At 40.6% G+C, this 13,170-nt stretch overlaps 1 protein-coding gene across 4 annotated transcripts in view; it reads right to left on the bottom strand.

The window, feature by feature from the left end:
* LOC122448512 (prostaglandin F synthase 1-like) overlaps positions 1-13,170 on the bottom strand; it is a 54,492-nt gene continuing 41,322 nt past the window's right edge. Inside the window, exons 1-9 of one of the 4 annotated variants that reach the window (XM_043479858.1) lie at positions 12,352-12,480; positions 9,938-10,105; positions 9,548-9,664; positions 7,796-7,873; positions 7,255-7,377; positions 5,280-5,389; positions 4,241-4,406; positions 1,154-1,236; positions 1-669 (exon numbers count right to left, since the gene is read on the bottom strand). In XM_043479858.1, the coding sequence (XP_043335793.1) occupies positions 627-669; positions 1,154-1,236; positions 4,241-4,406; positions 5,280-5,389; positions 7,255-7,377; positions 7,796-7,873; positions 9,548-9,664; positions 9,938-10,105; positions 12,352-12,435 (972 nt within the window). In that variant the 5' untranslated portion in view covers positions 12,436-12,480 and the 3' untranslated portion in view covers positions 1-626. Of the gene's footprint in view, positions 670-1,153; positions 1,237-4,240; positions 4,407-5,279; positions 5,390-7,254; positions 7,378-7,795; positions 7,874-9,547; positions 9,665-9,937; positions 10,106-12,351; positions 12,481-13,170 lie in introns of those variants that run through there. The other 3 variants (XM_043479861.1, XM_043479863.1, XM_043479860.1) reach the window with 3 other exon arrangements.

The raw sequence follows: 13,170 nt of genomic DNA, 5'->3' as shown, positions 1-13,170 counted from the left end.
ATTTCACTTATTGACATTTATTGATATAACAATTTCTTACTAAAGAATGGTCAATAAAGTTTTCCTGAATGACCAATGAATAAACTCAAAATATGTAAGGATTCATCAATATGCTGAGCATGGGCAGACAAACAAGAAATTACATAAATGGGTAAGATGTGCTGCTTACTATACAGGAAGAGAAATATAATACTGGATTTTTTAACTCATATTTTTAGCTCACCAGGATACTTAGGCTATGTTTCAAGAGAAGTATACAACCTGTAGATTGAAGTTTATTTATCTTTGTAAGTAAACAAATGCACACATTTGTCTAAGAAAATCACAAGGTAAACGCATCAAAGGTAACTGTTATCCAATGGGTAAACACAGCTGATCATCATTGCCCATCCTGTCCCTTCTCTATCTAAATATTCTGTCATACATATGTATTATTTCAATCATCAGGAAGAAAGAGTATTCTTACTTTGAAGTCTATGCTGTTTCATAAACTGTTTATTTTTAAAAGGAAAGGCATGGTTTCACAAGTTCGGACACTTGATTTAAACTTCTCCTTCAGGCACAAAAATTTTCTTCACCACTCTAGAAGTAACAAGTTATGGAAGAACCACAGTGAGAGCTGAGAGTCAATATTCTTCAGAGAATGGATACTCAGGGTGACTGACACCACTGGAAGACAAAGAGATGGATTCATTTATGAAACCTGACATCATTATAACACCGTTTTAATTAATATATTCCCCTGACATAAATAGAATTAACAATTAAACATGTTCACTGGTCACTGAAAGAATAATCGGCTGCAGGCATTGTGCCCTTTGTGTTTCCTGGCTCCCTGGGCTCTGAGAGGAGGTACACCAGGCACAAGGTTTAGGGGAACAAACTAGTGAATTCATTCACCTCAATGTCAACTGTGGAAGTTTTACTGATGGGCTATCCTGGGCCCCAATCACATTTCTGTTGATCAAGGATGGAGCTCTGGAGGAAATCTGGTTTGAGGTCTGCAGGAAGTACCTGGCTGACTCCTACACTAGAAATCAAGACTGTCTTCCAAGAATTACGCTTTTAAAAAGCTTAGTTTCCCTGCTCACCTGCCTGTGACAAAAACAAAAACAAAAAAACAAAAAACTGTGTATGTGAAACAGTCACTTACATTAGAAATTCATAGTATCTTATATTTCTGTTGAGGCCATCAATTGCTTTCATGTCATCCAGACTTAATTCAAAGTCAAACACCTGGAAGGAAGGAACAATCACATTAACCTCTCCCAGAAGGAGCTGACCTCCCCCTGGGGACTGGAGGACTTTCCAGCTGGATGGAGACAAGAAGAGGGGGCAGGAAAGCCATGTGTGTCCTCAGCTTACAGGAGAACAACCTGGGCCCCTCTGCTGAGTTCTCACCTCTCCTTCCTACACCCTCTCCTTCTCTGTCCACCTCACAAACATTACAGTGCATCAGTCCCTTATCTTTCTGAGTGAATCACTTGTGACAGAAAACAAACTAAAACTGCTTTTTCCAAACACACTGCTTTAGACACTCCTGATTTGATACTGAACCTGAGCTAACATTAGACTGTTTGCCTCTCCCCAACACGCCCTAAGGGTGACAGCATTCAGCTGAAGCAGTGTGGGAAGGAAATGCCCCCTTGCAATCCTGTTCAGGAATATGTTATGAAACTTGTTCATTATCTATGAGTAAATCTAAGGAAACCTATACATCAGTGCCTTAGTGGAGGAGATTCCAGTGTTGGGAAAATGTCCTGGAGAAGGAAATGACAACCCACTCCAGCATACTTGCCTGGAGAATCGCATGGACAGAGGAGCCTGGCAGGCTACAGTCCATGGGGTCGCAAAGAGTCAGACACAACTAAAGCAACTAATGCTTTAGTGTAAACAGTTATGAATGAAAAGTGTTTAAAACATTAAAGAACAACAAATTATTAAAAATTCACATCACAGTCAAGAAAAAAAAAGCTCAACTTTCTAAAGAAATACATTTTCCAGAGTGATTCAGTGTGACATGAACATGACTTAAACACATATTCCTTTGTGGAAATCAGTAAAGTGATACTAAATTTTAAGTAAAAGAACAGCTAGTCAAGAGCAGTCAAGACATCCTTAAAAACAAATGTACCATTCTGAGAAAGAACATTTATTTTCCATTTTAAAAACACAAAACTGAAAACTGAATAGTTAAATAGAAGAGAAGGGCCACAAATGTACTTATGGACACTTGTTATATGACAGAGTTGATAATGAAAATCTATTAAATATATTTCAACAAACATATAGGCAATCATTTTTATATCACATTAGAAAATCAGTTTCAGGTGTATTTTTGAATCAAATTTGAATGGAAACAGAAAAACAAATTTTTCAAGGGCCCATGCACCTGACTCTTGACATGGGCTGACCTGTAACTTGCAGTGAGACTGAAATTTGCAAGCTGTGGTGACTTAGTTCTGAGCTGAGATAATGACATGGATTTTTTCCCACTCCCTGGCTTGAAATCACAGCACTATCCTGAGATGAAAATCAAGTTAGTTGACCACAGTCTAGCCAAATATATATGAAAAACTGCATGGAAAGCTGTGCAGGCTCCTCTGAGAAGAGTCATATCCCCCTGCTACAGCAGAACTGCCAAACTGCTCTGCACTGAACTGCAAATGCATTAGGGAGCCCAGCCAAGAGGACAACAGTTGAGCTGAGTGCAGGTGGAAACTCAAACCACAGAATCAAGAGATGCATAACTGATCTCTGCATTAAATCTTAAAACTGGGGAGAGTTTTCTATACACTTATGCCTAAGGGTAGAGTAATGGTCTCTTACACAGAAAACAAATGAGAGACATCATGCAAAATTGGACAAAGTCTTGAAGAGGAACTTCACAAAGACAGAAACTCAAGAAGGTTAAATATATGAAGATGAAACCTTATTAGTATTCAGGAAAATGCAAAACAAAACCACGATGGTTTGGAGATGAAAGATTGCTGCCATAATTTTCATGCCCCAAAATTCACATATGGATGGTGTTAGAAATGGAGCCATTCATGGGTGATTAGGTCATGATGATGGAGCCTTAGTGAATGAGATTTCAACAATATCACAGTCATCTAAGAAACTTGGGAGAACTCTGTTGCCCCTCAACCATGTTAAGATACAAGGAGAACCTTATGACCTAGAGGAGGGGCCATTACATGACCATATAGGCACCCTGACCTCAGACCTCCAGTTTCAGAAATGTGAGAAACAAATTTTCATTGTTTCTAAGACACCGAATCTGTGGCTTTTTGTTAAAAAAGAAAAAAAAAAGTCCAAAAGGCTTAAAATAATCACATAATGCAATTTCATCCATTGAGAACAAAGGTAAGAAGACATCATTTGTACAAGGTGATAGGATAAATTGCAGACCTAGCACTGGAACTAAAATCTCCATTTTCTGTCCAAATGTATTTTCTTGGGCTCCAAAATCACTATAGATTGTGACTGCAGCCATGAAATTAAAAGACCCTTGCTCCTTCTAAGAAAAGCTATGACAAACCTAGACAGCATATTAAAAAACAGAGACGTTACTTTACCGACAAAAGTCCATAGTCAAAGCTGTGCTTTTCCCAGTAGCCATGTATGGATGTGAGAGGTACACCGTAAAGAAAGCTGAGCAACAAAGAAATGATGCTTTTGAACTGTGGTGTTGAAGAAGACTCTTGAGAGTCCCTTGGACTGCAACGGGATCAAACCAGTCAATTTTAAAGGAAACCAGTCCTGAATATTCATTGGAAGGACTGATGCTGAAGGTGAAGCTCCAATACTTTGGCAACCTGATGCAAAGAACTGACTCATTGGAAAAGACCCTGATGCTGCAAAAGATAGAAGGCAGGAGGAATAGGGTAAGATAGAGGATGAGATGATTGGATGGCATCACCAGCTTGATGGACATGACTTTGAGCAAGCTCAAGGAGTTGGTGATGGACAGGGAAGCCTGGTGTGCTGCAGTCCATGGGGTCGAAAAGAGTCAGACAAGACTGAATGACTGAACAGAACTGAACCCTCTCCAGCCAAGCCACCTCTCCTGTTGCCTCAGTAGAAGGAGAAAACCATCAGGAATATACATAAGGCATTCATGCACAGAGAAGAACAGGTAATTCATCTTGTCTCAAGGAAAGTCTTGAGAGACAGACAAAGAATGACCCTCATGAAGGATATTCCTTAGGACCCCTCTGCCAACAGCCCCACTCATCACCTTTATGTTTTCTTTGATCCGCTTCTTGTTGTAACTCTTGGCCAGAACCACAACCCCACGTTGTATCTGGTAGCGAAGGACAACCAGCGCAGGAGTTTGCTTGTGCTTTTTGGCAATGGCACAGAGAACTGGGTCCTCCAAGAGAACGGGGTGGTTCAGATTCACCCTGGAAGAAAATTCAGAAATGCTGAGATGCTGAGACTAAGTACTCACTTCGTGAGTAGTTTTTCCAAACAGATCAAGTAGGTACGCTCTACACTAGTGTTTCTCAAAGTGTGGTCCATGGACCAGCATGATCAACATCACCTGGGATTTTGTCAGAAATACAAATTTCATGGCTTAGCTGAAGGGAAACTGAATCAGCATCTCAACTGGATCACCTCCCATTCTGTGTTTACAAAGCTCTGCAGGTGATTCGGATGCATTATTGACCTGAAACCAGGATTGCTAAAGTTGTGGGGTTTTTCTTTAATTCTTAGAGGTTGTTTTTCTTCTATAATCAAGGGCATGAACAGAGAAACAGAAGGGAAAGACCAGGGATTTTTTTAAATTTCACTTTCCTAAGGTATTGATAAAAAGTAAGTAGTCTCAAAATCAGAGACATTTATTCCCTCATTACTCTTCTTTAGATATTTACAAAAATGGTTAAAGTTTAGTTTTTTCTATCATAATAGACCTGAGAGTTGTATATTATTATCCCAATTTTAGACATAAGGTAAATGAGACTTGGAATTTCTATTTTTAGAAATATGTTATTAGTTAATAACTACATAAATCATGATATAAGCTTGTGTCTCTGGTTCCAACTAGGAGATTATATATACATTTTAATGAAAACATTTGTTAATGATGAGTCTACAAGCTAATACAATGCGTGAAAAATGGCTGGGTGATGGGAAGTTAAAAGAGAAGAAAATATTCCATCCATCCCCTCTCTCCCCTCTGCTTATGAGAATTATCTGAGTACTGTATTTTAAAATATCTCATCAAAAATTGAATTTTAGGGAAACTCCCACTTATCTTCAATAGGATTCAGTACCATCCTTTTATTCGTTGGGATCCCAGAGCACCGTAGGCAACAAGAACAATATCATGTGACTTGCAGAAATCCAACAGTTTGCTCTGATTGAGATAAGGGTGACATTCCACCTGTAGAATGTCAACAGAGAAGAGTGTCAGATTATTTGAAAAGGTAATATTAATATGACAGAGAAAGATTAAAAGTTTTAAGTGCCTACAGGAAAGATAAACTGTGGAAAATTTTGAAAGAGATGGGAATACCAGACCACCAGACCTGCCTCTTGAGAAACCTGTATGCAGGTCAGGAAGCAACAGTTAGAACTGGACATGGAACAACAGACTGGTTCCATATAGGAAAAGGAGAACGTCAAGGCTGTATATTGTCACCCTGCTTATTTAACTTATATGCAGAGTACATCATGAGAAATGCTGGGCTGGAGGAAGCACAAGCTGGAATAAAGTTTGCCAGGAGAAATATCAATAACCTCAGCTATGCAGATGACACCACCCTTATGGCAGAAAGTGAGGAAGAACTTAAGTGCCTCTTGATGAAAGTGAAAGAAGGAGAGTGAAAAAGTTCGCTTAAAACTCAACATTCAGAAAACTAAGGTCATGGCATCTGGTCCCATCACTTCATGGCAAATAGATGGGGAAACAGTGGAAACAGTGGCTGACTTTATCTTGGGGGACTCCAAAACAACTGCAGATGGTGATTGCAGCCATAAAATTAAAAGATGCTTACTCCTTGGAAGGAAAGTTATAACCAACCTAGACAGCATATTAAAAAGCGGAGACATTACTTTTTCAACAGAGGTTGTCTAGTCAAGGCTATGGTTTTTCCAGTGGTCATGTATGGATGTGAGAGTTGGACTATAAAGAAAATTGAGCACCGAAGAACTGATGCTTTTGAACTGTGGTGTTGGAGAAGACTCTTGAGAGTCCCTTGGACTGCAAGGAGATCCAACCAGTCCATCCTAAAGGAGATCAGTCCTGGGTGTTCATTGGAAGGACTGATTTTGAAGCTGAAACTCCAATACTTTGGCCACCCAAAGTCAGTGAAGAGCTGCTCATTTGAAAAGACCCTGTTGCTGGGAAAGATTGAGGGCAGGAGGAGAAAGGGACGACAGAGGATGAGATGATTGGATGGCATCACTGACTCAACGGACATGGGTTTGGGTGGACTCCGGGAGTTGGTGATGGACAGGGAGGCTTGGCGTGCTGCTGTTCATGGGGTCACAAAGAGTTGAACATGACTGAGCGACTGAACTGAACTGAAAGGAAAGATTGCAATATTAAATGTAAACTGGAAATATCAACATCTAGAGAGAAATAGAGAAGAGTGTGTTTATACAGTTAATTTTATGACAGACCATGGATGGGAGAACCAGTCCAAGACTGAGTAATCAAAAGGTGTACTCTATATTTGAGTAGATATTCCCAGGTAAATGTTTTATCTTCTGTTAGCGTCTTCACGAGCCTTTAACTTCACCCTGTAACCTGGATGACTTTCATCATCACCAGCACATTTTTCTGTTCTGTGCTCCCTGTTGAGACTCATAAATGCTGAGACAACAAGACTAAGGATTCAGCCATCAGAACCCCACACAAACCCTCATCACCCATCTCAGCTGATTTGTTAATTTATTAATTTACTTTTCATTCTATGTTTTCATTGCTTCCTTCCTATACACAGTTCATTTCAGGGCACTTTCCCATCCAATCTTGTCATCCTTTAATCTCAGGGAAACACCTCCTACCTCTAGTTCTAGGTTTTACCTACAATTCATCAGGATGCCCTCCCCCACCTTTTCCATCCAGACTACATAGAGATACTATTTTGGGTTCTATTCACACCATCCAGATAGAGATTCTGTTCTCTAGAGTCCTCTGTCCACAAAGGTTGGATGAACAGGAGGGGAGGATAGACAGATGTTTGGCTCCAGTGCAAGAAGGAGGGCCTGAAGAGCAGGAGGGACAGGAGCTGAGTTGCTCACCTGGTTGCAGACGGGCTTGTACTTGAGCCCTGGCTTGTTCAGGATCTTCTCCAGCTGCTTGTGGTTGAAGTTGGACACCCCGATAGACTTGGTCAACCCTGCGTCCTTACACTTCTCCAGGGCCTGGGGAAGAAGAGGTGGTGAGCAGTCACTTGGAACGGGCAATAGAACAAAAATACATGCTGAAAAAAATCAATAAACATGGTCATGTTCAAGAATTAACATTGAGCATCAAGAGGAAAAAACAGAAGAAAGTCAACATGTAAATTGAAGAATTACCATTTCCTCCATAAAAAAAAACTGAAGAAGACATATCACATGGAAAGAAAAACACATTGTCTTCATTGTCCAAAATTCTCCATTTCATTCCTCTATGTAAACATTTCAGCAATGGTTTCTTCCCCACAACCCCAGCATCCCAGCCCTTAGATTCATGAACTGCTGAGTCAGATGGTCCACAGCCCATTCTCACAGGTAGAAGAAATGAAGGAGGTTCCCCCTCTCCTGGCTCCTCCACTGGTTCTCTCCTCCCTGGACTCACCTCCCATGTGTGACAGAGATCCACCGAGTCAACTATCAGTTTTCCATTTTCATCTTTTGGAAAAAATTCCTCCCCTGGCTGGAACAGAAGCAGGAATATTAGGGATGTGACCAAATAATTTCTCCACAATTAGCCAGGCTGCAAGGCACCAGGAATTAAATCTCCACGAGGTAGGTTTACAACTTTCTACATACTAATCTTCGTAAGGTGATTTGTGTATGGAGTTGTAAGAAATTTCTATAGGAGGGAGGCTTATTTTATTGTCTTACACTTATTATGTGTTACAAAAAATACAATTTTTCTATGTCCTAAAACGGACTTCCAGTGACTTCTGTGAATTTTGTCTGTTTCCTGTACTTGCCTCTCTTGAAATGTCTCTGGTCTGAGAATGGCAGTAAGTTCCATGCCATAATTTCCAGAATAAAATTTGCAAGCTACATCTGGGCTAGATATCAGATTTCCTTTTCCCTTCGAGCATCAGATGCCCTAGAGCAGGCATGTAAACCAGCAAGGCTCTCGTTAGGTTTATATGGAATGTGGAAGATCCAGACATGCTCTCAAATATTCAAGACCCAGAGCCTTGAAATGCCCCCAAAATTATATTTGCTACCAATGGAAAATGTTCAATAAAAATATAGTAATGCCATGGTAAGGGATAGAAAAAGAAGACATTTCTGAAGAGTCCTGCAAATCCTCAAATTTCTCTGTGTCTGAGACTTGCAGCCTACATGGTCCACTTAGCTATTTTGCATTAGATGGCTTGAGTTGATGTTCTGTAACTTGAGATCAAAATTTCTAAGTAAACCATTCTTTCTTTTTAATTTCTTTTTTAATTGAAGCATAATTGCTTTACAGAATTTTGTTGCTTTCTGTCAAACATCAACATGAATCAGCCATAGGTAAACATATATCTCCTCCCTTTTCAACCTCCTTCCCATCTCCCTCCAAATCCCACCCCTCTAGGTTGATACAGTGCCCCTATATGAGTTCTAAGTAAACATTCTTAATGACTAAGTGCGGTCTACAAATCTCTTTGTAAAGTCAGGCAGGACTGTAGACAAAGTCTCCCAATTCCCTATAAAGGTACAAGGTTTAGACTCACCCAAGAGGGAACACCACCAAATCTGCTCAATTTAAAAGGATGAAAGACAAGATAAACTCATCATGTTCAATGTAAGGCAGTGTCATGCTCACCACAGCTGCACCAAACTCTTGGTTCATGAAATCCCCAGACACTCAGGAGTCATAACCAGGACTGTGTGCAGAACTCACCTATTTCTACTTCCTCAAGTTTTTCAGGCAGAGACTCTCAGATTATTAACTCCTTTGTCTGGGAGGCATGTAACAGATTCAAAGAAACTCGGTAAATAGATGACCACAAATGATTATTTGGGGGATTCTACTCTAGCGAAGAGTTGACTCATGGAAAAGACCCTGATGCTGGGGGGGGGGGGGAGTTGGGGGCAGGAGGAGAAGGGGACCACAGAGGATGAGATGGCTGGATGGCATCACCAACTCGATAGGCATGAGCTTGAGTAGCCTCCAGGAGTTGGTGATGGACAGGGAGGCCTGGCGTGCTGCGATTCATGGAGTCACAAAGGGTCGGACACGACTGAGCGACTGAACTGAACTGAACTCTAGCATAATCATCCCTTCAATCTACCAAGAAAAATCTTAATTCAACCATCCATGCAAGTTGACACACATTCTAACACAAGATATAATATTGATGTAATCACACAAATTTCCAACCTTCATAGCCAGTGGAAAATGAATAATATAGAGATCGACATAGTCCAGTTGAAGATTTTTCAGTGACTTTTCCAAGGCTGGTCTGACCAGCTCTGGCCGAAGAAAGGTGCACCAAAGCTGAAAATATTAAAGAATAGAAATTTTATTAATAATAATTTAGGAAATTTTCTTTTGATCTTCCCTTGTGGCTTGTGGGATATTACTTCCTTTACCAATGATGGTAATGTGCCAACTCTTAACCACTGAACACCAAGGATTTCTAATACCTTAAGAATATACCAAAAATCATAGTTCACCAATCAACTCTTCACCAAACAAATGATACTATTATGTATTAGTCACCTGGGCACACTCACTAGCCCACATATTCACACACACAACACACAATACCTTTGAAGTGTAGAATATGTCTTCTCTCTTCACAGTGCCATCTGCAATCTTGCTTCGAATGGCCTGGCCAACCTGCTCCTCATTTTGATACAAATGAGCACTGTCAACATGGCGGAACCCAACCTCTATAGCGAATTTGGTGACTTCCAGAGCTTCACTCTTAAGAACCTACATGAGCAACAAGGCAGAATTTGAACATCCACATGATTAAGAGATTGTTAGCACAAGCTTCGATTTTCCAAAGATTCAACTTTTCTTCATGTCTTTGATTAGATCTGTATGTGTGGTGCTGAACCCTGGACAGTTTCCCTGGACATTCTTGGTCAGATTTTAAATACACACAGTAACCCTCACATCCTTAATAATCTGTGGTCAATCAGAGGAATCAGAGGACCTGAAGCCCACCTCCAGTTTCAGTGGACCCAAAGGACTCAGCATAAAGTTGTAGTCATGAATATTATTTGTACTATAAGATTCTTGCAGTAAAATCAACAAAGGTATACGGCATATGGTAAAGACATTAAACTACAGGAGACAGTGTGAGACAGGGAGCCTGGCCTGTTGCAATCCATAGGATCACAAAGAGTCAGACATGACTTAGTGACTGAACAACAACAATAACAAAAAGCATTAAGAAGCAAGGTGAAAGCTTCTAAGACCACTGTCTACCAGTGAAGCTATGTGGAATACACCAAATGTAAACTGTATCTATTCAAGGTATACAAAGCGAAGTTCTCATATAAGGATCCATTGTTGATGATCACCAAAAACAAGCCAGTTAGCAGATCCCTCATTTCACTTACCTTACTTTATGGAGTTTGTAAGAAAACTTAAGATCTAGTCTCTACAAAATCTCAGGGTATCAACCATTATTTATAACTATAGTCACGGTGCTGTGCATCAGGTCACCAACTTATTCATCTTATCACTGAAAGTCTAGACTGTTGACAAACATCTTTCCATTTTTCACAGATTTGTCTTCAGCTTCTGGTCTCCATTTCTCTACTCTCTGTTTCTATATGTTCCACTATTTTAGATTCCACCTACAAAGAGACTTCCTTGGTAGCTCAGATGTTAAAGTGTCTGCCTACAGTGAGGGAGACCCGGGTTTGATCCCTGGGTCAAGAAGATCTCCTGGAGAAGGAAATGGCAACCCACTCCAGTGTTCTTGCCTGGAAAATCCCATGGACAGAGGAGTCTTGTAGGCTACAATCCATGGGGTAGCAAAGAGTCGGACACGACTGAGCGACTTCACTTTCACTTTTCACAAAAACATCAAGTAGCATTTGTCCTTTTATTTCTGGCTTACTTCACTTAGTTAAAGTTCTCCCGATTCACCTGTGTGGTTTCAAATGGCAGGATTAACTTTTTTTAAAATGCTGAATAATACTCCATAATTTTTCATGTGTCAGAATCTTTTCTACTTCAAGGAGATAGATAATTGGTGTAACCACCCTCTGTTGGGTGCAGTCCAATCTTTCTTAAACACTTGGGCATTCAGGGATGTACTGAGGAAAGGACCAGTGAGCTTCAGTACTAGCCTGGACACTTTACTCCCCACACCCTACTTTGCACTACAAAATCCTGTCTTCTCTTTCCAAAATGCCTCTGAATATTTCCTTCTATTCTCCAAATGATAAAAGTGAGATGCAAAGTTTCAGGATCAGACCTTGTCACAACCACATTCTCTAAAGACAAGATGGACAGTAAACTTTCTGGCTTCAGGTCTAGGTACTTGTCCACTAGTCCCTTTTCTGTCCAAGCACTGAAAACTACACTTTAATAAAAAGACATTACAACACCCAAGGATACATTACAAAACCTTGCCTGTAAGATGGTAGCTTATCCCCTCAAATGACACTATATTTTCCATTAGAAGAAGTTTCCAAGGAGCAACCAAAGTACAAGGCAAAACTTAGCTGGAGTGTCTTGCCTGGCACCTACCAGGCACCCCACAGTAGAAAAGCAGTTCTCTCCACTATTTCCTATGCACCTCATCCTTAGGACCTTCCACCTCAAATACTTCTCTGGGTCACATCTTTTTTGAAGGAGATAAGAGTTCTGGAACTAATGAATTACAAAGAGAACCCCGGCCATTGCAATCGCCCTCAAAGCAAAGCAGTTGACAGTCAGTGATCTTGACAGCCGAATCTCACCTCTTCTACCAAGCTGGGAAAGAGACAGAAACTGGGGCAGGGGGCAGGGGGAACCAGAGTTATCTGCAGGTGAGCGAAGCCTCAGACCCTGATGCAGAGTGAAAACTGGATGCTCTCTCCCCTTTCACAGGACATGGTTCTAGCCTGGTTAGTGGCTAGAGAAGCTAGCCAGGAGCCCTGTGCTTGACAACCCAAGTCCCTTCCACTCATGTTACATCCACTACTATTTATATCTCAACCCCAAACCACCTCTGTTACCTCTTTACTTTCAGCGGTGCCAAATCCCAGGACAGGAATGAAGTGGCCGTCATTAAGCTTCACTCTCTGGCCTTTGGGATCCATTGCCTGTTTCACCTCTGAATAAGCAGACTGATCTTTTCTTCTGCCTCCAAGGTTATAAATAACAGGAAGTTAACGCCCCACCTGACTGTCCAATGTTAGCAGGTACATTGGAGGAGGAGAGGATTAAACCAGTGCCCATAGAGTAGGAAGAGAATTGAAGCCAGTTACATTGGTAGTTTTTTTTTTTTTTTTTAATCAGAATAACTTCAGTTATGTAATGGTGAAATGTGCCAAACAATTATTGCCCAAATATTACACAGAAACCTCCATATACCAGTCATTTTACTTTTCTAATTGTGAAGCCCACTTTTGATCAAACATCAATTGAAACAACTATTTCATAGTACAGAACGGCACACTAATCACACAATTAAAAAGTGTTGATTATTAAGCATTTTCCAAAATCTCTTAATAGAGAATCAAAACGTGAAACAAACCAAATTTGCCTTTTTAAATTTTCCAGCAGCAAAATTATTTTGCTTTAAACACCTATGGTGGTAGAGGTATAGTCAGTAAGTCATGTCCAACTCTTTTACAACCCCATGGACTATACCCCGCCAGGCTCCACAGTTCACGGCATTACAGGGCTAGAATATTGGAGTCGGTTGCCATTTCCTACGCCACAGTATCTTCCTGATCCAGGGATCCAACTCAAGTCTCTTGTGTCACTTACATTGGCAGGCGAATTCTTACCACTGGGCCACTGGAGAAACCCTTACAGACTTGACTAGGGTG

The sequence above is a fragment of the Cervus canadensis genome, chromosome 10 (assembly GCF_019320065.1).
Source record: "Cervus canadensis isolate Bull #8, Minnesota chromosome 10, ASM1932006v1, whole genome shotgun sequence".
Lineage (NCBI taxonomy): Eukaryota > Metazoa > Chordata > Mammalia > Artiodactyla > Cervidae > Cervus > Cervus canadensis.
The sequence above is the reverse complement of the archived record's forward strand: the minus strand, read 5'-3'. Positions and strand labels throughout refer to the sequence as shown.